Source organism: Pleurodeles waltl, chromosome 7 (assembly GCF_031143425.1).
Source record: "Pleurodeles waltl isolate 20211129_DDA chromosome 7, aPleWal1.hap1.20221129, whole genome shotgun sequence".
NCBI lineage: Eukaryota > Metazoa > Chordata > Amphibia > Caudata > Salamandridae > Pleurodeles > Pleurodeles waltl.
The window spans coordinates 1,471,439,325-1,471,465,424 of record NC_090446.1 but is presented as its reverse complement, the minus strand read 5'-3'; the positions used below and the strand labels follow the sequence as shown (position 1 = coordinate 1,471,465,424).

The 26,100-nt window shown below is 46.1% G+C and overlaps 1 protein-coding gene across 2 annotated transcripts in view; it reads right to left on the bottom strand.

Moving 5' to 3' along the window:
• LOC138246525 (B-cell receptor CD22-like) overlaps window positions 1-26,100 on the bottom strand; it is a 260,463-nt gene that overhangs the window by 7,075 nt on the left and 227,288 nt on the right. For both annotated transcript variants that reach the window (XM_069201180.1, XM_069201181.1), the window contains 2 exons: window positions 19,001-19,124; window positions 14,384-14,453 (listed from right to left, as the gene is read on the bottom strand). In XM_069201180.1, coding sequence (XP_069057281.1) covers window positions 14,384-14,453; window positions 19,001-19,124 — 194 coding nt within the window. The remainder of the gene's footprint in view (window positions 1-14,383; window positions 14,454-19,000; window positions 19,125-26,100) is intronic.

Sequence of the window (26,100 nt, the reverse complement as noted above, 5' to 3'; positions counted from 1 at the left end):
TCCACAAAACACTGCGTCAGGAGAGAATGAGAATACGATGAAAGAGCACGAGCTTGTCTCGTGTCTGGCAGCAATGGAAAGGAACGTGTGCGCGGAGGGAACACAAGCTTGTCTCGTGCCCAGCAGCAACAGGAGGAAAAGAAAAACGTACACACTCGTCGGGATAGAATTTATGCCTGTTCAAGGCATCAGCGCCCATGTAACAAGGAGGGGCCCGGTGGTCTTCTTTCCTGCCCGGACTGGAAGCGAGGATGTCTTCACGGCAATAATCCTTCCTCCTGCTGTCACCACAACGTGGATCCAATCTTCATACAGGTAACTCCGTGGGTTCAGGGTTAGCCCCTCGTCGCCAGTGTTATGATACAACAAATATCGTAGAAGTTTGGTTAGATTTATTAGATATATGGCCAACCCAACAGGATCCGTGTGAACTCCGTCTCACCACAGTCTTCACTCTCCAACCGTCGCTCCTGGAACCTCTGGCTTCTCCAGGCTCCAGAATCAAGTCCTGGAACATAGAAGGCAACGAGGTTCCAGGCCTAACCCAATTCAGGCCTTCCATACACGTATCCCTAGTACATAAGTAATAAGTAAAAAGAACAACATCACAACAAGGTCCTTGCCACACTCAGGCAGACTTACTGACTTTGTCAGACCCTGCGGCTAACCCCATACTGCACTCAGATGAAAGCCATATGAAGTGGGGGACTGGCTGCCCGTAAGGTGTTGGCTACTGGACCTGGCCGCAGGTGACTAACCCCATGCTGTGCACGCCCACGTGGAGTTGAATGCAGATGAAGTCCTGTGGCCAAATTCATGTGGCTCATGCCGTGCACGGCCAAAAGCCACATGCGGCATGGGGTTGCTTGCTGTTAAAGGATGGCCATAAGACCTGGCCACAGGCAGAGGGTCAGCTTTATGTGTGGTAATAAAAAATTACTCTACATTGAAAAAACACTAGAAATTCACTTAAAAACTAAAGATTAAAGTGAGTTTGTAGTTAGGGAAACATTTCAGTGACAACATAATGTTTTAAACTAAAAAAACACTAAGGCCCTCATTATGACAGTGGCGGTAAAAACCGCCTACCGCCGTGGCGACAGCCGCCAAAAGACCATCGCAGTGGCTACCAGCTGTCTGACATATTCTGACCGTAGCTGGAATTCTGCCAAAAGGATTGCGGATTTCCGGCTGCGGTCATGGCAGTGGATGGCAGTAAGGTGGCGCTGCTGCCAGCAGCATCGCCACGCCAGTAGACCGCCGCAGACCGTATCATGACACATGATATGGCCTGGCGGTGTTCTGCTGTCGCCCCGTCCTGTCTCCTACCGGAGGACCCTCTGAAATCATGTAAGTTGGGTGCTCCAACAGGGGAGGGGGGTGGGGGTGTTGTGTGTGTGTGGGGTTGTGTGTATATGATGTGTGTGCGTAAATGCGGGTGTGATTTGCGTGTTGTATGTGTGTGTGCATGTGTGTATGTTGTCTTGTGTTGTGTGAATGAATGTGTGCTTGTATGTATGTATGTGTTTGGATGTGTGTGTGAATGGATGGATGCATGCATGGGTGCATGTGGGTATAAGCGTGTGTATGAGTGTGTGTGATGGTGCGTGAAGGTGCGTGTATGTTGGGGGGTGGCCCTGGAGAGGGAGGGAGGGTGTAGTAACTATACCTCGTACCCTTGTCATGCACTCCTAATTACCTCACGTATTACATGACTCTATGACATTATTGATAATATCACTGCAATGTTATTAATGATAAAGTTTACTGTGGAACTGACATTTTCACCTAACTATAATGTCATTTTAACCATTCTTTTTTCATTGAATATATATATATATAGTTAGGAAAACTTAACTTACACAAACATAATAAACTCTAACGTTATAATATACCCACCACCTTCAATATAATTGTATGCATTCTTTCTATACAAACTAAACTTAAACTACACAAACATTACAAATTCTAAAGATATATTTGTATTTCAAATTGAGAACTCACACACCGCCTTCAAATTATTATAAATCACACTACTCCCTACAAAGTGCTGTAAACTCCCTGGCCAGACTACATTAACTATAACTTGCGCCTTTACAATAAACTAATGACACCCTTTCATATTACATCACTTATAACATGTGAAAGCATAGCATTCATAACAACACTTATGACATCTGAAACAATCATCATTTGTGACAACACTGTGCATAATACAATGTGTTACAGTGGAGTGGTGTAGAGTGGAGTGGCGTAGAGTGAAGAAGTGGAGTAGATTGGAGTAGTATTTCATATAGTAGGTTGAAGTAAATAGTGTGGAGTGGCATATTGGGAGTTATGTAGAGTGGATAAGAGTGTTGTAAGGTGCCATAGAATGCAGTAGAGTGTCTCAGAATGGCATAGACTGGAGTAGAGGGTCGTAGATTGGAATGGAATGACATAGAGTAGAGTGGCATGTGGTAAAGATTTGAGTTGTGTGTAGTGTCAAACTGTGGTGTGGACTGACTTAGAGTGGAGTGGCATGTTGTATATTGGAATGGCCTAGAGTAGAGTGGCAGTAGTGCTGTGTCATAGAATGGGGTGTGGTACAGTGTCTTAGAGTGGAGGGGAATAGAGTTAAGTGGGGTAGAGTAAACTAGGATGTCGTAGAGTGAAGTGATGTACAGTGAAGTAGCATGTCGTATGGTGAAATGGTGGGTGATAGAGTGGAGCGACGTGTCAGAGTGAAGTGGTGTAGAGTGTCATAGAGCGGAGTGGCATGTTGCACAGAGGAGTTATGTAGGAAAGTACCATCTTTCTTGGCATGTTACCCCCATTTTTACCTGTATGTCAGTATGTTTTTGCCTGTCTCACTGAAATCCTGCTGGTCAGGACCCCAGTGCTCATAGTTTATGAGCTAATGGGTGTGTCTGTATAACGCTTGATTGTGTCACTGAGGCTCTGCTAATCAGAACCTCAGTGCTTATGCTCTCTCCACTTTTAAATTTATCACTATAGGCTAGTGACTTCATTTACCAATTTCAATTGACACACTGAAACCCTCTTATAAGTTCCTAGTATATGGTACCTAGGTACCCAGTGCATTGGGGTTCCAGGAGATCCTTATGGGCTGCAGCATTTCTTTTGCCACCCATAAGGAGCTCAGACAAACCCTTCCACAGGCCTGCCATTGCGGCCTCTGTGAAATAGTACACACACTATTTCACAGCCATTTTCACTGCACTTAAGTAACTTATAAGTCACCTACATGTTGAACCTTCTCTTGCTGGTTAGGTGCAAAGTTACTGAGTGTGAGGGCACCCTTGCACCATAGTTCAGGGCCATTTCCCGAGACTTTGTGAGTGCAGGGACGCCATTACACGCGTGCACTACATATAGGTCAATACTGATATGTAGCTTCACAATGGTAACTCTGAATATGGCCATGTAAGGTGTCTAAGATCATAGAATTGTACCCCCATTCCAAATCTGGTATTGGGGAGCCAATTCCATGAATCCCTGGGGGCTCCACTGTGGACCCCCAGTACTGCCAAACCAGCTCTCTGAGGCTTGCACTGCAGCTGCAGCTGCTGCCACCTCACAGACAGGGTTCTGAACTCCTGGGGTCTAAGCTGCTCAGTCCCAGTAAGGAAGAACAAAGCATTTCCTTTCGGAGTAGGGTGTTACACCCTCTCCCTTTTGAAATAGGTGTTACAGGCCTGGGAGGGATAGCCTCCCCCAGCCTCTGGAAATGCTTTGAAGGGCACAGATGGTGCCCTCCTTGCATAAGCCAATCTACTACAGTTCAGGGACCCCTTATCCCCTGCTCTGGCGCGAAACTGGGCAAAGGAAAGGGGAGTGACTACTCCCCTGTCCATCCCCACCCTAGAGGTGGTGCCCAGAGCTCCTCCAGTGTGTCCCAGACTTCAGCCATCTTGCTTTGCAAGGTGTGGGGGCACTCTGGATCGCTCTGAGTGGCCAGTGCCAGCAGGTGACGTCAGAGACCCCTTCTGATAGGTCCTTACCTGATACGGTAGCCAATCCCCCTCTCAGGGCTATTTAGGGTCTTTCCTGTGGGTTCTCTTCAGAATCTACTTGCAAGTTTCCAGCAGGAATCCTCTGCAACTACTGCTTCATCCTCTGACCTCAGATCAACCACAGCCTGCTCCAGGAACTGCTGTAACAGCAGAAAAGTATCCACAAGGGATACTTTTCTTCTGCAACTTCAGCTCCAGCCAGCAACTGCAACAGTTTCCATGGAGTGCACGCTCTGAGGACTCCCTGTCTTCACCCTGCACCAGAAGGACTGACAAAATCTCCAATGTGGTGATGGAGTCACTCCGATGCTCATGCAGGCACCTTCTAAGTCGACGACCATTTCTCTTGGACTCCTCTCACAGCGACGAGAGTGCTCCTTCGAGCACAGAGGTTGACTCCATCGACATCAACTGTCCTGAGCTCCTGCTGTGCCAATTTGGAGGAGGTAAGATCTGGCCTTCCCCCAGAACGACAGTACCCCTGTGCACCGCTTCTTCTTCACTTCCTGAGGCCTCTGTGCATTATTTGCAAAATTCCTTCATGCACAGCCTAGCCCAGGTCCCCAGCACTGCATCATGTGACGCTCAACTCGCTGAGTTTAAACTCCGGCGGTGTGGGAGCTTCCTGTGTAGTGCTGTACCAACTGCATTTTGCTCCTCCTTTGTGCCCGTGTCCTGGGACTCCCCGGGTGCTATCTGGTGCTCTGAGGGCTCTCTGAAGTGCTGAGAGACCCCTCTTCCTCCTCACACAGAGTTGAGGCCACCAGGGCCCTCCTGGGTCCAGATAGTGACTGGTTGATGCTAAACGCGACTTTGCCGGAACCAAAGCTTGTTGGAGAATTCCAGTGCCAAATCTCGCCTGCATCCATCTTCACGATGTGGGATATCCTTTGCAACATGCAGGAACCCGCTGGCATCTTCCTAGGGTGCTTCTCTGCAGTCTTCGTCCAACCAGGGACTCTTCTTTTGCACCCTCGCCTGGGTTGGCAGGGGCTCCTGTCCTTCCTGGAACTTCTTTCGACTTCTGGACTTGGAAATCCACTGTTTGTTGTTTGCAGACTTGGTTGGGTCTTGCAATAATTCCAATCATGAGGTGTAGTGTGTCCTAAGGAAACGCAGTACTTTACTCCTGCTTTTCTGGGCTCTGGGGTGGGGTAATTTACTTACCTTTACTGTTTTCTTACTCTCCCAGTGATTCTGCGCACACTACACTTGACTGGGGGGGAATTTGTGATTCGCATTCCACTTTCTTAGTATTTGGTTTGTGTTGCCCCTAGACCTATTTTTTCCCATTGCATTCTATAGCATTTCCTATTGTTTGCACTATACTATGCCTAATTACTTACCTTATTTTGGTGTCTAGTGTATATATTGTGTATAATACTTACCTCCAGAAGGAGTATTGCCTCTAAGATATTTTTGGTACTGTGTCACTCAAATAAACTACCTTTATTTTTGGTAACACTGAGTATTGTCTTTACTTCTGTATAAGTACTGTGTAACTATAAGTGGTATTGCATGAGCTTTGCATGTTTCCTAGTTCAGCCTAAGCTGCTCTGCTCTAGCTACCTCTATCAGCCTAAGCTGCTAGAGCACTACTACTTCACTAATAAGGGATAACTGGACCTGATCTAAGGTGTAAGTACCCAAGGTACCAACTACAAACCAGGCCAGCCTCCTACAAGTTACATTTGTGTTAGATTAGAATGGCATGCCGTAGAGTGGAGTGGCATGCGGTAGAGTGAAGTGGCATAGAGTGCCACTGAGTGGAGGGGACTGTTGCATAGTGGGGTGGCGTGTCGTAGAGTGGAGTGACATGGCAGAGCAGAGTGATGTGTCAGAGGGCGGAGTGACATGTCGTACAGTGGAGTGGAGTGGCGTGTTGTGTCATTGAATGTAGTTTAAACAGACCTAGTGAGAAAGTGGCTGACAGATGTAGATGACGTTTTGCAGGAATATAGATTATGCAATGGAAAGGGTACTTTTTGGTAGTAGGTCTAAACTGGTTCAGTACAGTTAAAGTTATGAGGCACAAACAAGTATTTATATATACTGTGGTAACTTTACAGTATACTGCAGTATATTGCAATGAGAACATATTATATAATTGGGTAAGGAAAACCATTCTAAAATTAAGAGGTAGTCATATTTTTTTACCACACTTAGGGCCTGATTTAGAGTTTTGCGAAGGGGTTAATCTATCAAAAATGTGACAGATATCCCATCAGCCACATTACAAGGTATAGTATAGTGTACTACTGTATTAGGAAAGATTGCAGTACTACTGTATTAGAAAGCACTGCACTAGTTACAGAAAAACGTATGTAAAAAAATTAAAATACACCATAGTACACTACATTTATGAAATATAGTGTAGCACAGTATATTTTTGATTTTGTTTCACAAATGTCATTGTTTTAAAAATGTTTAAGTCCCACAGTACTTTCTAGATAGTATTGCACTACTCTGTAAACATTTTTTAAACCAGGCCTGGGGGCAGGGTATCCCTACTCTTCCCCTTATTCTTTTTTAATACGTTTCTGAGTCCTGCATTGGCTGCCAGAAGCATTTGTCTTCATGTTCCTAATGTTGCTGGCAGCCAATCAGAGCTTTGCTTCTGCAGGAGTCCCTTGAACCCAGCTGCCCTAACAGGCAAATATTTCTGTATCTTAATTTATTTAAAACTTCTGAATGGATTTACAGCAAACCACAAAAACATTCTTCTGGGTCAATATCTAATATCAAATTTAGTGTTATTCTGTTCAGCAGTTTTTGAAGTACCACTGCCTATAAAGGTTGATGGAAAATGAATGGGGACTGCATGTTTGGCCCCCACCTTATTTTCCTGGCCCCACTTGACGAATGACCCCTAGACTTTCCAGGAAGGCCCTGATGTTGATAAACTTTTTTTTAAAGTAAACAGCGCCAAAGTAATTAACAAACCAAAATGTGTTCTGTCTATGGAAAAGCAGACCTAACTATAACTGTCCAGTTGGTATATTGATAACTGTATTTATGGTTGGTATAAAAACCCAACCTAAACTGCACAAACATTACAAATAATCAAGTTATAATTATTGCTTGTAATATTTGATTTACACACCACTTACACACTTGTTTATTTATTATTTGTGACAAACCCAACTTCAACTATGCAAACATTAGGAATTAAAAAATTAAAGTTATGTCTTAAATTTATCATTTACTCACTACTTTCTCGTTATTTATAACACATTTATACTTACACACCACTTTCAAATATTATAACTCGTGCACCTCCGTACACAGTCTTGTCACCTCACATGCCACACTACATTAACTATAACTCACTACAGTACCATGCACTGTGTTCTGGCAAATCATATCATTTATGATATTAAAAGTTTTGTTATTAATTCAATGATTTAACATGCTCCAACTTCTGTAATATGAAAGTGTATAGCTGGTGCATGGAGAAGGGGTGAGTTATAGTTAATATAGTGTGGCAGAAGTGTGACATTCTTGTCTGCTGTTTGCCTACAGAGAGCGCCAAAGAAGTGAGTTGGGTTTTGCCCAATTGAGCTCCCCCTGGGAGCCCTGTTATGGAACCCCTCAGACTTGTGATGAGAAGGGTGGAAGCAAGATTCAAAGGAACCCCCTTAAGATGTAATCAGTTATATGCTCACACTACCCAACCAGATGCAGCACTTCTGGACCATTGGACAGGTCCATATGAGGTGAAGTAGTGGAAGGAGGATGCCACTTACAAATCACAAGATCCCTAGAAACCCCTTAAGGGTGCTCCACGTAAACCACCTCAAATCCCACTTTGAGAGGTCTAAAGTCACCATGCTCTTGGTGACAGATGACGGAATGGAAGAGGAGAGTGAACGTCTCCCTAAGCTGGCTTCCAAGGAGCACAATAGGTTAGTAAATGGTGTGAACCTCTCCCCTACTCTGACCCCAGAATAGCAGAATGACTGTTGCCGGTTACTGTTGCAGTTTTCATCTCTGTTCTCTCTCACCCTCAAGCTGAAACATTTTTGTAACCACAACATAGATAATGGACACAGTATGCCTGTCAAAAGCAAAATGTACAGGTTGTTGGATAAGGTGAGGGACAGTAACAGGGAAGGAGTCTCCAAGATGCTGGCATTAGGGGTGATTGAGCCCTCCAACAGTCCCTGCTCCCACCCAGTTGTGCTGACACTCTAGGATGCCCCACCAGGTGCCACCCTACAACTGGGGTTCTGTGTAGACTACTGAGGCCTCAACTTTGTCACTAATACACTGACGCTAACCCCATCCCTCGAACTGCTGAGCTCATAGACAGGCTGGGCCATGCCAAGTTCCTCAGTACCTTTCATCTCACATCAAGGGGGGTAGTGAGATGCTCCAACTGATGGGGCAAAAGAGTGGTCAGCATTTCTTGGCTCCAGTGGGCCATTTCCAGTTCTGGGCGATGCCCTTTGGTTAAAAGAACATTCCTGCTCAAAGACAGTAAGTACCAGATAGGGCAGAGTACTGTGGTGTATCTGGACCACACGGTGGGCGGAGGCAAGGTGCACCATCCAGGCTAAGATCGAGGCTAACCTAAACTGGCAGCCTGGCCAGACTGCAGTGAGGGCCTCCTGAGTCTCACTGGATGCTACAGAAGGTTTGTTAAGGGCTATGGCACCGTTGTTGCTTCCTTAACTGAGCTGGCTTCCAAAAAGCAGCCAAAAAAAGGGTAACTGGACAGAGGGCTGTCAGAAAGCCTTTGACTCCTTCAAGAAAGCCATGTGTATAGCACCTGTACTCAATACTGATGACTTCTCCAAAGAGTTCATTGTGCAGATGGACACTTCAAAGCATGGCATAGGGGCTGTCTTAGCACAGTTAAATGAGGAGCGCTTAGATCAACCTGTAGCCTTTATTAGCACAAGGTTACTTCCTTGGCAACAGAGACGGAGTGCTATTGAGAAGGAGGCCTTTGTTGTGGCCTGGGCACGGAAGAAATGGAGACCATACCTACCTAGGACTAACATTCGGTTGAGATAGAGCAAAGGCCCTCAGTTATCTCATGCAAATAATAGGGTGAGAATCCCAAACTGTACAGGTGGTCCATCTCCCAACAGGGAATGGACTTTATGGTAGAACACCGTCCTGGGTCAGACCACACCAGTGGGGATGGTCTCCCAGATTCTTCCACCTTAGTGATGAGAACTCCAAGAGGATGGGCAGTTCCCGACTTTCAAGCCGGTGGGAAAGCACATGGTAGACCTGTCAGCCTTAGAGTGGACTTCCCCTAAACTTTTTCCCTTACTTCCCCATTTTTGCTTTTGTTGGCTTTAGGCCAATGTGCACTTTCCCACTGCTAAACAGTCCTAGAGTGGATGTACTCTCTCCTTTAAACATAGTACCACTGACAGATTTAATTGGCAAATTTAATTTACTTGTAATTGGAAGATTTAATTTACTTCTAAGTCCCTATTAAAGTAGCACTATATGTACTCAGAGCCTCTAAATGTAATGCTACTAGTGGGCCTGCAGCACTGATCTTGCTACCCACTTAAGTACCCCTTTAACATGTCTCAGGCCTGCCATTGCAGCCTGTGTGTGCAGTTTTAAACTGCCATTTTGACCTGGTAAAATAGACCTTGTACTACTCCTAAACTTTCCCTTTTCATACACATAACTCACCCCCTAGGGTAGGCCCTGGATAGCTCAGAGGGCGGGGTGCAGTATATTTAAATAGTATGGCATGTACTTTTAAGTTTTACATGTCCTGGTACTGAAAAACTTTTACATTTGTCTTTCAAGGCCTAACTCTCCCATGGGATAATTTTGTAGCTTTATTATATTTAATAAATACTAACTTTCAATTGGGAGCAAGCAGGAAAGTCAAGTTTGGTGTCTAAAGAATTGGAAATTTAAACCCTCTTTAGTGATAAGGTCGGATTTTAAGTTTCAATTCTGAAAATACCACTTTTGGAAAGTTGGCATTTTCTTGTCCTAACCATTTAGTGCCTGCAGCCTGTTTCCTGGGTCACATAACTAGGTTCAGCTAGCAGTGTTCTTTAAACATTGCTCCCAGACAGTGAGTCAAAGGATCATAGGTGTTGGCAGCACAGTCCATCTCTGATGTGATGAGTGAGAGGAGCTGTCACCTATGGCACATCACAAAGTCTCTGCATGAGCACACTCACAAAAGAGTTGACACTAGTCTATGTTGACCAGACAAGCTGGGCCATGGCAGGTAGGCAGTTTAGGAATGTACCATCTTGCCTGGCATGTTACCCCCATTTTTACTTGTGTGTATGTTTGTTTTTGCCTGTGTCACTGGGATCCTGCTAGCCATGACCCCAGTGCTCATAACATGAGCCCTGTATGTGTTCCCTGTGTGGTACCTAACTGTATCACTGAGGCTCTGCTAGCCAGAACCTCAGTGTTTATGCTCTCTCCGCTTTTAAAATTGTCACTGCAGGCTAGTGACTATTTTCACCCATTTTGATTGGCACACTGGAACACCCTTATAATTCCCTAGTATATGGTACCTAAGTACCCAGGGTATTGGGGTTCCAGGAGATCCCTATGGGCTGCAGCATTTCTTTTGCCACCCATAGGGAGCTCAGACAATTCTTACACAGGACTGCCACTGCAGCCTAAGTGAAATAACGTCCACGTTATTTCACAGCCATTTTACACATGTCACCTATATGTCTAACCCTCACTTAGTGAAGGTTAGGTGCAAAGTTACTAACTGAGAGGGCACCCTGTTACTAGCCAAGGTGCCCCCACATTGTTAAAGGTAATTTCACCCGGACTTTGTGAGTGCGGGGACACAATTACACACGTGAACTACATATAGATCAATACCTATGTGTAGCTTCACAATGGTAACTCTGAACATGGCCATGTAACATGTCTAAGACCATGAAATTGTCCCCCCAAGCCAAATCTGGTATTGGGTTGCCAATCCCATGCATCCCCGGGGCTCCAGCATGGACCCCGGGTACTGCCAAACTAACTCTCTGGGGTTTTCTCTGCAGCTACCACTGCTGCCAACCCTCAGACAGGTTTCTGCCCACCTGGGGCCTGAGCAGCTCAGTCCCAGGAAGGCAGAGCAAAGGATTTCCTCTGAGAGAGGGTGTTACACCCTCTCCCTTTGGAAATAGGTGTTAAAGGCCTTGGATGCGTAGCCTCTCCTGGCCTCTGGAAATGCTTTGAAGGGCACAGACGGTGCCCTCCTTGCATAAACCAGTCTACACCGGTTCAGGGATCCCCCAGCCCCTGCTCTGGCACGAAACTGGTCAAAGGAGAGGGGTGTGTCCCAGACCTCTACCATCTCGAATGCAGAGGTGTGGGGCACAATGGAGACCTCTGAGTGGCCAGAGCCAGCAGGTGACATCAGAGACCCTTCCTGATGGGCTCTTACCTGGTTAGGTAGCCAATCCTCCTCTGAGGGCTATTTAGGGTCTCTCCTGTGGGGTTCTCTTCAGATAACTAATGCAAGAGCTCACCAGAGTTCCTCTGCACTTCTCTCTTCAACTTCTTCCAAGGATCGACTGCTGACTGCTCCAGAACGCCTGCAAAACCGCAACAAAGTAGCAAGACAACTACCAGCAACATTGTAGCGCCTAATCCTGCCGGCTTTATCAACTGTTACCTGGTGGTGCATGCTCTGAGGGCTGTCTGCCTTCACCCTGCACTGGAAGCCAAGAAAAAATCTCCTGTGGGTCAAAGGGATCTTCCCCCTGCTAACGCAGGCACCAAACTTCTGCATCACCGGTCCTCTGGGTCCCCTCTCATCTTGACGAGCGTGGTCCCTGGAACAAATGAGCTGGATCCAAGTGACCCCAACAGTCCAGTGGTCCTTCTGTCCAAATTTGGTGGAGGTAAGGCCTTGTCTCCCCACGCCAGACAGTAATCCTGTGTACTGCGTAATCTACAGCTGCTAGGGCTTCTGTGCACTTTTGCAAGACTTCCTTCGTTCAAAGCACAGCCCAGGTCCCCAGCACTCCGTCCTGCATTGCCCAACTCACTGAGTTGACCTCCGACTTCGTGGGACACTCTTTTGTTCTGCTGAGACGACCGCTGTGCTCAGATTTCTTGAATGCCTGTTCAGGTGCTTCTGCGGGTGAAGCCTGCTTCTGCGTGGGCTCTCTCTGTTGCTGAGTGCCCCCTCTGTCACCTCCTCCATGGGGCAACTTCCTGGTCCTTCCTGGGCCCTGGCAGCACCCAAAATCTTCAACTGTGACTCTTGCAGCTAGCAAGGCTTGTTTGCGGTCTTTCTGTGTGGAAACAACTGTGCATCCTCCAGCACGCCGTGGGACATCTTCTGACCAAAGGAGAAGTTCCTGGTACTTTCTGTTGTTGCAGAATCCTTTGCTTCTTCCACCCAGAGGCAGCCCGTTTGCACCTTCATCCGGGGTTTAGTGGGCTCCTGCCCCCCCGGACACTTGCGTGACTCTTGGACTTGGTCCACTTCCTTTACAGGTCCTCAGGTCCAGGAATCCATCTTCAGTGCTTTGCAGTCAGTTGTTGCCTTTGCAGAATCCCCTATCTCAACTTTACTGTCTTTCTGGGGTAGTAGTGTAACTTTACTCCTACTTTTCAGGGTCTTGGGGTGGGGTATCTTGGACACCCTTAGTGTTTTCTTACACTCCCAGTGACCCTCTACACACTACACTAGGCCTGGGGTCCATTCGTAGTTCGCGTTCCACTTTTGGAGTATATGGTTTGTGTTGCCCCTAGGCCTATTGTCTCCTATTGCATTCTATTGTGTTCTACATTGTTTGCATTACCTTTCTAACTGTTTACTTGCCTGATTTTGGTTTGTGTGTATATTTTTTGTATATTATTTACCTCCTAAGTGAGTATATCCTCTGAGATATTTTTGCCACATTGTCACTAAAATAAAGTACCTTTATTTTTAGTAACTCTTAGTATTGTGATTCTTATGATGTAGTGCTATATAAGTGGTATAGTAGGAGCTTTGCATGTCTCCTAGTTCAGCCTAAGCTGCTCTGCTATAGCTACCTCTATCACTCTAAACTGCTGGAACACTACTAATCTACTAATAAGGGATAACAGGATCTGGCACAAGGTGTAAGTACCATCAGATACCCATTATAGGCCAGCCTCCTGCAATGCCCATGTTTATGAGAAGGTGGCGCATCATAGCTGATGCCCCACTTATTGTGCACCCCCCTACTGGCACCTAACAACACCATGGTAGCACCGTATTTATAATATGGTGCACCATGCCGGTTGTTAGCACAATACCGTCGAAACGTTTGATGCTATTGTGGCGCTTTGCTTTGAATTTTGAAGCTAGTGTCGCAAAGTGCACAGAGGCCCATAGGTTTCTATGAGTGTGTCATTTTAATGCCTGCTCTGAGCAGACGTTGAAAATGACGTCAAAAATGGTGCAGTGAAATCTGTTAAATTTCACTGCAACATTTTTGTGGGCCTCCTAGTGCCGGATCGTAGTCCCTTGCATACATTATGGCCCTCATTCTGACCTTGGCGGGCGGCGGAGGCCGCCCGCCAAAGTCCCGCCGTCAGGTTACCGTTCCGCGGTCTTTCGGTAATTCTGACTTTCCCGCTGGGCTGGCGGGCGGTCGCCTTCAGACCGCCAGCCAGCCCAGCGGGAAAGAGGCTTCCACGATGAAGCCGGCTCGGAATCGAGCCGGCGGAGTGGAAGCTGTGCGACGGGTGCAGTTGCACCCGTCGCGTATTTCACTGTCTGCGCAGCAGACAGTGAAATACATGTAGGGGCCCTCTTACGGGGGCCCCTGCAATGCCCATGCCAGTGGCATGGGCACTGCAGGGGCCCCCAGGGGCCCCGCGACCCCCCCTACCGCCATCCGGACCGCCGGGATCTGGATGGCGGTAGGGGGGGTCGGAATCCCCGCGGCGGTGCAGCAAGCTGCGCCGCCGCGGAGGATTCAATGGGGCCGCGGTACACTGGCGGGACCCCGCCAGTGGTGCCGGTCCGACCGCGGCTTTACCGCCGCGGTCGGAATCCCCATTGGAGCACCGCCGGCCTGTCGGCGGTGCTCCCGCGGTCCTCCGCCCTGGCGGTCTTTGACCGCCAGGGTCAGAATGACCACCTATGTCTGGTGCAGGCATAATGTGGTGCAATGGGTTACAAAGTGGCGCAATGCATGCATTGCACCACTTTGTAAATATGGTGTGGGTAAAAGGTCACTTTAGTGTAAAAAAAAAAAACTCTAAGGCGACGCAAAGGGCTCTTAAATATGCCCCAAAGTGCACACTACATGCATTCTAGAACTATTGTCTGAATGAGCAGTATACCTTTGAGTAAATGCAATGACACCATCATTTGTTAATGGCATTACACAGAATAAATATGTACACATGTAACATGTTTCGGCACTCACCCCGTCATGGTTGGACCTCTGCTGCACTTGCACTTCTGTGGAACCCGTGGCATTGCCTTTCCTCTTGTTCCTCAATAAAGACACAATATGAAAAAAATATCACAGTTGATCTAACCATTCTCACAAATACGAAGAGTTTGGAAGATTTCAAATACTATGAGGAGACCTGATTAGGCAATCATTTTGTTTCAAGAAGTTTATGAAAAGAGTGACGTCTAATGAAGGTCCACCCTCTTAGGTATGGGTGAATGTTTATGGTGTGTATTGGCAGTTTAGAGATTGGGCCGCTAACATTAAGATATAGGTTAAATCATGTCAGAGACCGTTATGGACAATACTCAGGAAATGCCAACAAGCAGAGATGAATACACCAAGATTATTTAAGGCCTGTGAAAATGATAGTGGATCCTCTGGTGATGTTGAGGAAGGGAATAGGCAGACCTCTGCAGTCTGTAAAGTGAACACGGATGGTTAGTCTACATGGTGCAACTCTACCCTGCACACTGCATTTTCACAGAGTCTGACTAGGAGCAGTGGGTACATTCAGTGCATGGGCACATCTTGCGTAACATGAACCGTGTCATACAAGCAACCCAACTATTGACTTATTGATCTCTATTTAATGAAACATTTGATGTGTAATTGTATTGTGCTGTATTTTGTTGGTGCAAATCAGAAAAGGATTTTCAAGGATGAAATAGGCTAATTCAGATCTTGACCTGAAATCCACAGTAAGTAATCATCTTGTCTCAGGTACGGGAAATACAACATCTGATGTAAGCTCCTGCACCCACAGCTTCACATTCGATCATCTAACCTTCCTGTACCTAAGTACTCAATCCATGGTGAAACATCAATTAGAAATCTACAATTACTAGATTTTAAATCTCCAGAAATACTATTATTCACAAAAACACGGGTAACTGTAGAATTGACACCTGATAAATACTATATCCTTCATGCAAATTGATCAATGGGTAAAATAGGTGGCGGTGTACCCCCAATAATAAAGAAACCTCTAAGATTTACAAAACTAAAACCTCTTGATATAACTGCAGTAGATGGTCTTAACATTAAAATGGATTCACACATACAGACCCCCACACTATATTCAGATGTTCTATGAATGTATCTCTCCTTTTTGTGTACATTTTCCAAATATACTTTTGATTGGAGACTCCAATTATTTGGCTAACAATGATAAAGAAGGACAACTAGCTGTCAACTTTGATGACCGTCTCAAAAACTTACATTTTCAACAACATGTTCACTCCCCTACCCATATTAAGGGCCACATATTAGATCAAGTATGGTCCTCTAACACAGCAATTGCTAAATTAACAGTGGTCCTCTGTCTGTGGTCCGATCATAGTCTTATTTGTTTCTCACTAACAGTCAGGTCCCCACTAAAACCTCCATCTTTACCAAAAACACTAATGCTGGTCTAAGGTCCACTTGAATTATTTTTGTGAGGATTTAGCCACTACCTTACCAGGGCCGCCTAATAACATCGACACACAGGCTAAAGCTCTTTTTGACTGGCTTACCATAGCCAGTGATAGTCAAGCTCTCCTTCATCTTTCCAAACTAGTTAGACGGCATAATGCCACATAATGGTTTACTGAGGAACTGGGAAATGCAAAGCTTGAGCTAAGATGCTCTCAACGGAAATGGCAAAGAAACTACAACCCAGAAGCAAAGGAGATATTTTCTAAATGCTAGAAAGAATATAAAATACGTGTTATTCAAGCAAATACCACATTTTTCACCAGCAAAACTCTTACAGTCCAAAATAAATCCAAAGCAATTTTTGCAATAGTGTGTCCAACCCAGACAGTCACTCTACCAGTTACACCTTCTCATACTCTATGTGACCTTCTGAACAGTTTTTTCATTGAAAAAAATACAAATTATCAAAGACAGCATTCCCAAATATGTCCTCATAAAAGCAGCTTATTGTCAACAGACAAGATCCCTAATACACTACCCCCATTTCACCTGTTAACAAGGATAATTTTAAGGAAATTCTTTTCAAAGTAAAATCCAGCTCTACAAACGATGTGTGCTCCACCACAATCCTGAAACTAGTGTTTTCCAAATTCCCTGACATGACTCTCTTCATATTCAATCACTCCATCTGTACCGGGTCAGTACTGAGCAACGTTAAAGAAGCAATTGTGGTAACCCTGCAGAAGAAGCTTGCGGAAGTTGTTGAAAAACTACCGTCCCGTTTCCCTGCTGCCATTCTAGGCTAACATATTAGAAGCTCATATAGCTAAAAGTTTTTGCACTTTCTTAGAGGATACTGGACATCTAGACCCTCGTCAGGTCGGCTTTTGCCCAGCGCATTCCACTGAAACAGTCATCCTATCAGTGATAGACGATCTTTGTTAAGAGAGTGATAAAGATTCCACTGTGGCCTTTTTTCCTTTAGATCTTTCCACAGCTTTTGACACAGTTGATCATAAGCTTCTATTGGACCATGTTGAGGCCGCAGGATGAGGGGGCTCAGCAAGGGATTGTAAAGCCTCCTTTCTTACCCATTGGACTCAGTCAGTCTGCTTATCACCTTATAGATCAGTTGGGGGCCAACTGGATTGTGGTGTCCCTCAGGGATGATACTTGTCCCCACATCTATTCAATCTATATATTTGCCCTCCTAATTATCTTCTTAATCAAAGGAAGTGCATTATTAACACCTATCCAGATGATATGCTGGTCCTATTCAAAACTGACAACTCTTCAGAATCAAAATATTTCTTTTTATCTGGGATTGGATGTATTGCAACCCCCTCAAATTGAATTCTGATAAGACTAATTGTTATCATCAAAGGAAATATTGCTCACTGGACTGCATCATTTTGGCATTCTGAGATGGGATCCCCCCCTATCCCTAAGAAGTCATTTTGGATCCTCGGTGTGACCACTGACTATAGTCGCTCAATGAAAACTCAGATTGGAACAGTGGTGGCAAACATCTTTCATATGCTTTGGTGTATTAGAAAAATAGCTACATTTTTAACATCTGAGGCCCTTGTTTGGGGGGTGTTGGCCCTGGTAATTTCCAGGATATTCCCAACTCGTAGACCATCTAGAACTCTATCAACTCCTAAACAGCTGTCAATCTGGTTTTTGCAACAACCATGACATGGATCCAGCCCTCACTGTGGCCATGGATGACATCAGAATCATCCTCGACCGAGAAGAAGCAGCCAGACTCAGCTTCCTTGACCTCTCTTCAGCTTTTGACAGTCTTCCACAGCTCACTCATCATAAAGCTTCAGCACCTGGGTATCTGTGAACTGACCCTCAAGAAAATATTCTCCTTACTCATGGACAGAACTCAACGAGTTAGACTTCCCCCAACACCTCTGAACCCAGGAAACTCATCTATGCAGTTCCGTAAGGATTGACATAATTTCCTACGCCGATGACACACACCTCATCCTCCTCCTTACTAACTCAACTAATACTATCAAAGCAACTTCCCTAACTCCATGAGCAACTTCGCTGACAGGATGAAAAACAACTGCCTCCAGCTCAACAAAGACAAAACTAAAGTCCTTATTTTTGACAACAACTGCTCCCCATAGGACTCCTCTTGGCCTGCCACGTACCCCTACGGACCATGCCGAAAATCTGGGGACAGTGCTGGGCACCAACCTCTCCATGAGAGGACAGATTAAAGCTGTTGCCTCATCATGCTTCCACATCCTGCGGAAGCTACGCAAGGTTTTCAAGTGGATCGCACTTTACACCAGGCTATTATCACAAGTAGACTTGACTACAAAAATGTGCTCTACTTCAGAATCCCAGCCCATGTTCTATGTTGACTCCAAACCACCTAGAACGCTGCTAGACTCATCTTCAACATTCTGCAAATAAATCACATTTCTCCTCACATCAACAATCTCCACTGGCTCCCATCCCAGGAGAAGATGTCATTTCAAGCTACTCACCCATGCCTACAAAGCTCTCCACAATACCAGTTCAGTGTACTTCAACTACCACCTCAACTTCTATTAATCCACCAGACACCTTTGATGTGCATCTCAGGGAAGAGCACACCTCCCTCACATCAAGAAGGCTAAAAGCGGAGGACGATTCTTCTCACACCTCGCAGCCAGCACCTAGAAAGACCTGCTGCAACAACTTAGAACCTCCCCCTCCCACATGAACTTGCGAAGGAACCTCAAGAGATGGCTCTTCCAGGCAGAACAGGCATGATCTCCACCCCACACCACCATGGGCCTGCCCTACGGATATCCTCACAGGTGATTAGCGGCACTCTACAAACCACATAACATAACATGATTTGTTTAATTACATGTGGTGCATTGGATGCCACTAGTACATACATTGGTACATTGATTAATATTAGTTGTTACACTGAAAGATCTTTTTTCGGATCATTTTAGAATTGTTACAGTTTCAAATACAGCTATCACCAGAACATATTTTGTTCCCTGCTACCACACTTGGGTGAACATTTACAAACTGATTTACTTTGCTGGTGGGTAGGGACTCGGTTATATAGTAAAGAAAATGTCTGTGCTTAATGTGCGCTCTATGCTATTTCAGAGATAAACACAGAGTAAAAATGGCATGAATTCGTACTTGAGATATCGCCACATAAGCACAGCCACAACAATGGATATTGTCACCACCATTGCCAAGGAGATCCCAGTCCAAAGTGCTGAGTTAGACCTCTTCAAACCATGACCATTCCTGAACAATCCATCTAGAACAGAGCACAAGAAAATATTGTTAAGGCAGTGAGGAAATTCTTATAGATATGCAGAAATCACTGCAAAAAATGTGAATACCTTTGCTAAAGGATGTTATGTTAGAGATATAAAAATTAAGAATCATGACATTAGGCAGTTAGCATTATGGATAGCACTACCCTGCAAACACACCACAATCACACACTTCCTTATGAGATATCTGGCCTGGAGTTGTGTTACCTAAGTTAATATCCACAAGTGGACAATTTTACCAAGAAGTTTACTTATTGCATCACATCATAGTTCGTCCCTCAGTATTCTTTCCCTCAGTGTACTTTCATAGTATATGAATGATATTTTCTTTGTAATTGTTTTCAGGATGGGTAAACTTGCGGTTGACTAACAATAATCTATTTATTATGACTTCTGGAGCCAGGCTTAAGGAAAGTGGCGCTACAATACATCTAACCCCAATTTGTTTGCGGTCCCTTGCGCCCACCTACAACCACCATGTGTGCGCCGTATTTAAAATATGGCACACCACAGCATGGGGTAGGAAGCAATAGCATCAGAATTTCGGACGCTATTGATGTACTGTCAAGGGATGTACAGGCGTTACAAATGCTGCAAAAAATGGCACATGTGCCATTTTTTCTGCCCAACTAATGGGAAAACACCCCCCTTGTTTACATTATGCCTGGCGCAGGCATAATGTGGCACAAGGGCTATCAAAGTTGCACAGTGCATTGCGCAAATTTGTAAATCTGGCGCAGCAATTTTGGCTTTGTGGGCCACATTAGCGTAAAAAAATGGCACCAATGTGGAGGCTCTCGTAAATCTGCCCCCTAGTTTGTTAACATTTTTATGCTTGTTCACAAACAGTCGATGAATGCTATAATTGTAAATATGGCAGAGGTTCTTAGACCAACTCAATTGGTTTGTGACCTTTATATGATCACAAACAATATTTGTTGTTCCGCTGACTTCTACTTTATGAACGTATATCTTAGGGTCAGGACTCATGAAAATATTTTTCACTCCTGGAGATATCTTATCCTATGTTCTGACCATATTTCTTATGGATTTAACCCATTTTCTAATACTTCATCCTCTTTGAAGTTCATTTGTGACCAGATTTCCATTGTATGTATTATTTATAAAGATTTTGTAGTGCTTCAATGCCAGTTAACAAACCTCCTAATGGCAGACAAAAAAATGTTGCAGTCCTTCAGGTCCAGCCTGATGGGTTTCAGTTCACAAGCCATCAGTGTGAGTTCACAAACGAGAGGTAGACAAAGTCAATCATTTAAAAAAGTACTTCATAGAATAGCTAGAGAATAAAACTAAACATATTTACACAAAAGCACAAGAGGGTTCTATTGTACATACACTTTTGTGATACACACTCTTTTTTCATGTCTTTCTTAAAAATATGTCCAGTAGGTTTTGCGGTGGGAGGGATTAGATATTAACATGGGATTTAATATGCATGCCCGTGAGTGGTACTATGTAATAATGGCTGTACCCTATTACCAAAATACACCATAAAATGAGGAACACAATTGAGCTCAAATGTTTACAGTTCTGCCAGATTTAATGCAGATGCATTCATTTCAGCCAGTTGTAGGAAAAGAACAAACACACGGCTACAGACTGTAAATGAACAGTACTAGGTATATATACAGCTTTATATAAATATGCTGCGTGTAATATTCTGTTCATTACTATTTAAAAATATGGCTTTCTATTCAATTGTATTTAATGCAATAAAACCACTCAAAGATATTGGCCCTCCTTACAAACCAGGCGGAGTTAGATATTGGCCCTCATTATGAGCCTGGCAGTTCGAAGAACGGCAGTGCTGCTGTGGCGGTGTCACCTCCGACAGGCTGGCGGTGAATACCATCAAAGCCAAACCGCCGAGACTCCACCTGTTCCACTACATCACCGTGTTCCGCCGGGCTGCAGATGAGCACCTCCAGCATGGCGGAAGGCGTGATACCGCTAGTGGTATCACGAGGCGGGAGACCGACCAGCATTTTCTGTTGGTCGCACCAGAACAAAAAGCTGGCACTCTTGCACCCTGGAGGCAGGAATAAGCATTCCTGTCATCAGGATACACTTGCACACATGTCCACATACCCGCTCACATGGACTTACATACTCCCATACACAAACAAACACACCCCCACTGTAGGAAGCTGGCCTGATGTGTAGTGGGTACCTAAGGTACTTACACCATACCAGGTACCCCCTATTAGTGAAATGTAGTCCGTGTCTAGAAGCCAGGCTCTCTAGAGGTACCTGTGGATGAGCAGCCAAGGCTTATCTAGGAGACATGCAAAGCTCATGCAATACCACTGTAGTTACAAAGCATGTATACACATGAAAGAAACCACACAGTGTTACAAAAATAAAGGTACTTCGACGTTGTGCGAGAACTGCCGTGTAACTCCCAGTTGGTTATCATTGGTCCCTATGGGTTCGAGGTGCCAATGGTGATGTACGCCGGTGGTGACGGTACGCACCACCGCGGATGTGACTGCCATTTTCTATCTGTTCACTCACTTGCTACCTGACCTTCAACTGGAGAGGTCCTACACTGCAAGTGCTGCAGTGACCTGTATCTAGAAGCGACCATGGCTCAAGTCTCTGGGGAAAGGGCCCCAGCCTTCACATCGGAGGTGTTGGAGAGACTGGTGGATGAGGTCCTACCCCAGTATCGATTGCTATATGGTCCTCCAGACCAACAGGTGAGTACACTGTGTGCATGATGCATGGGGCATGAATGCATGGAGTGCTGTGTGCGAAGGCCTCGTCTAAAGGGGGAGCTGGTTGAGGGGTCCTGGGCAGAGTGCTGCATGTTTGGTGGGTAATGTATGTGCGTAAGGGGATGGGAGGGAGATGGTGGGCCATGACTGTAACAGGCCGGACGGTATGACTGATAGCATTATTCTATGTTTATTACCGTGCAGGTCAGCGCCCATCAGAAAAAGGGTATATGGCGTGCCAGCGCCAAGAATGTGCAGACCCTGGGGGTCTACAACAGGCAGAGCACCCACTGTCGCAAACCGTGAGAGGACCTGAGATGCTGGGAAAGGAAGACAGCGGAGGCCCAGCTGAGGATGGACTCCCAATGAGGAAGGGGTGCCCGTCGAACCCTAACCCCCCTGATGTTCCGCATACTGGCGGTGGCCTATCTGGAGTTGGATGGGCTCTTGAAGACATCACAGCAGCCACAAGGGGGTGAGTACAGTTTCCAATTCTGCAAATTGCGCGTGGTGGGGTGTTATCTGGGTGGGGGGTGTGGACCTGTGGGTGCCCCTAGGCCAGGTCGAACATTGCAGGGTAGTTTCCATGTTGGGCAGGGTCTGTTGAAATCCACCCCCACACATGCTAGTTGGCATCTACTACTGGGCAGGGTTCAGTGGGTCTCAGGTATGCTGCTATTGACGTTAGGCTTATTCTCCATGGCCTGGTGACTAGCATTGTGACTGGTAGTGCATCACCTAGTGCATAGGGCTGTCCCCTGTGTGTTGTGTACGCCAACGGTGGTGTCGCCACTCACACCTGCATGCACTACATCCTCATCCACTACCTCCATCACCATCACGCCTATCACTACTCACCCCTCACTGGCAGTCACCATCCCCACATCCATGCACACGTCCCCTGTGTCCTCTCCCAGTGTGTCTGTGCCCCTCCTCCCAAAGTACACAAACGCAAGCACTCAGGCACCCAACAGCCATCCACCTCACAACAGCATCCAGCCTATGCACTTGCACCCAAACACAGCAGACAGACACCTCCAAACACCACTCCCTCTTCCTTCACTCCCAAACCTTCACCCTCTTCCTGCACCAGTGACCCTAAAAAGTTTTTCCTCTCCACCCTTGACCTCGTCCCTGCCCCTGCCCCATCCTTCACTTCCGGCCAGGGTAGGATGAACCCAGGCCAGCACCTCAGCCACCCAGTCCACGGCCACTGTAGTTTTGGCAGCTACTGCAGGTGTGAGAGGCTCCAAGGAGACACCCATCAGCACTGGCAGTGTGTCTGCACCAGCTGGCAAGGGCAAGAAGGGACCACCAGCTGCCACAAAAATAAAGGTACTTTATTATGGTAACAAAAAAACAAAAATATTATAAAGGGAATACTCCTTTAGAAGGTAAGAAATACATAAGATATATATACTAGTTGCTAAAAATAGGCATAAGAATAGTTAGAAAACAGTGGAAAGTAATTGAAAACACAATAGAGAATAGTGATCCTAGGAGGAGCACAAACCATATACTAAAAAAATGGAATACGAGAGTTGTACCCCCACCTAGGTAAGTTGAGTGTGTAGAGGGGCGATGGGGGAACCAGGAAAGGAAAAAGGTTAGTACCACAACACCTCACAGCAACCAGGAAAGTAGGAGTAAATTACTAGAATTTCCCCAGAACACACACTTAAAAGAAAAGAACAGAAATGCAAACCAGAGATGAATGCAAGAAACCAATGGTGGTTTCCTAAAGCAGCAGACCTGTGTAGAGAGGGGAGCAAGTCCCGAAGACACAGGAGAGTCCACTGGGGGTAGGAGCCCCTACCTACCAAGCTGAGGATGCAGGAGTTGGTCGACGGTGAGGAAGAAGAGTCAGCACTGCAGCCCTGGAGTCGGAGTTGAGTTTCTGGAGGATGCAGGTGATGGCCCACGCTGAAAGGAAGATTGCAGTCAGGTTTGCTTGTCTGCATTCCACCACCAAGCCTTGGCAAAGGCAAAACTCACAATTGGCGGAAAGTGGTGCTGTCGGTGACCAGCAAGGCCATGGAGGACTCAACCCGGGGAGGGGAAGTGAGAGGGGGCCCTCAGCGTCACAGAGAGCCCACAGAAGAACAGGTAACACATACCAGTGTCCACCAGGAAGAAGACACAGAAGGTGCAAATGGAGCCTTCGCAGCACTACAAAAAGGAGTCCTGCGCCGCAGGAGAGCCACTCAGGGAGCTGGGTGTTTGCAGGATGAAGTGCTGGCGGCTGGATCTACAGGGAATCTGAAGACCCCTTGGGGATAATGCCAATAAGCCTTGGCAGCTGCAAAGGATGCGGTGCCCCGGGTTACTGTCCTGCATGGGAAGGCATGGGCTTACCTCCGCCCAAGCTGGACAGCTCGTAGAGAGGACTGTTTGGACCACTTACGACCACCACCAGTGTTGAAGGATCAATGCAGGTCAGCAAGACAGGGGATCCACGCAGCCGGTTGTCGATGCAGTTTGTGCCTGCAGATGCAGGGGAGTGACTCCTTCACTCCAAGGGAAGTTCCTTCTTTTTTCCTGTGCTGACTGGAGACGGGCTGTCCTCAGAGGATGTATGACCAGGGAAATGTTGCCGAAGCTGGAAGGAGCCGTGGAAACAATGTTGCAGGCGAAGTCTTCGTCATTGTTGGAGATTATCGGGTCCTTGAGAGTCCAGATGCAGTTTCTTTGGTCAGATGTTGAAGTAAGGGATGCTTGAATCTTGCAAGCTGAATATGAGGAACCACCCAAAGGAGAGACCCTAAATAGCCCTGAAAGGGGGATTGGTCACCTAGCTGGGTGACCACCTATCAGGAGGGGGCTCTGATGTCACCTGCCTGGCCTGGCCACTCAAATGCTCCCAGAGTTCCCTGCCAACTTTGGATCCAAGATGGCAAAACTCAGGGACCCTCTGGAGAAGCTCTGGGCACCACCCCTGGGGTGGTGATGGAGAGGGGAGTGGTCACTCCCCTTTCCATTTTCCAGTTTCATGCCAGAGCAGGGACTGGAGGTCCCTGAACTGGTGTGGAATGGTTTATGCACGGGGGCACCAAATATCCCTTCAAAGCATACCAGTGGCTTTGGAAGGCTACCCATACCAAGTCCAGTAACACTTATTTCTGACGGGAGAGGGTGTAACACATCTCTACCAAAGGAAATCCTTTGTTCTGACTTACTGGGCTTGAGCTGCTCAAGCAACAGGAGAGCAGACACCTGTCTGTGCAGTGGTATCATCTGGTGTTGCCTGGAAAACCTGAGAAGGCTGTCGGAGCAATGCTGGGTGTCCTCTAAGTTGCCCCCAGAATGCATATGATCATACAAGAAATACTTGGAAAAGTACTGGGGTATGATTCTGACATGTTTGATACCAAACATGCCTAGGTTTAGTGTTAGCATTATGTAGCTGCACATAGGTAGTGACCTACATGTGTTAAATGGCATCCCCACACTCACAAAGTCTAGTAAAATGGGACTGGAGTTTGTGGGGGCACCTCTGCTAGTGCAGGGGTGCCCTTACACAGATACATGCATCCTGCCCTTTGACTGAGAGGTTCTGGGTGACTTACAGTGACCTGGTGCAGTGACCTAAAGTGAAAATGGATGCATGCACCCGGTTCATGCAGACTTCAACGGCAGGCCTGCAGAACCCTTTGCATTGGCTTCCTATGGGTGGCAGAATAACTGCCGCAGCCCATAGGGATCCCCTGGAACCCCAATGCTCTGGGTACCTAGGGCTTACATGGGGGAACCAGTATGCCAATTGTGGGATGAAATACAGAGTTTTGGGAGAGAGAGCAAAATCACAGGGGTCCTGGTTTAACAGGATCCAAGTTAACACAGTCAAACACACTGACATCAGGCAGAAAAGGAGGTAATCATGCCAAGAAAGAGGGTACTTGTAGGAGGCTGGACTGGCTTGTAGTGAGTACCAATGGGTACTTACACCTTGCACCAGGCCCAGGTATCCCTTATTAGTGTATAGGGTGTCTAGCAGCTTAGGCTGATAGATAATGGTAGCTTAGCAGAGCAGCTTAGGCTGAACTAGGAGACGTGTGAAGCTACTACAGTACCACTAGTGTCACTTGTACAATATCATAAGAAAACACAATACACAGATATACTAAAAATAAAGGTACTTTATTTTTATGACAATATGCCAAAGTATCTCAGTGAGTACCCTCAGTATGAGGATAGCAATTATACACAAGTTATATGTACA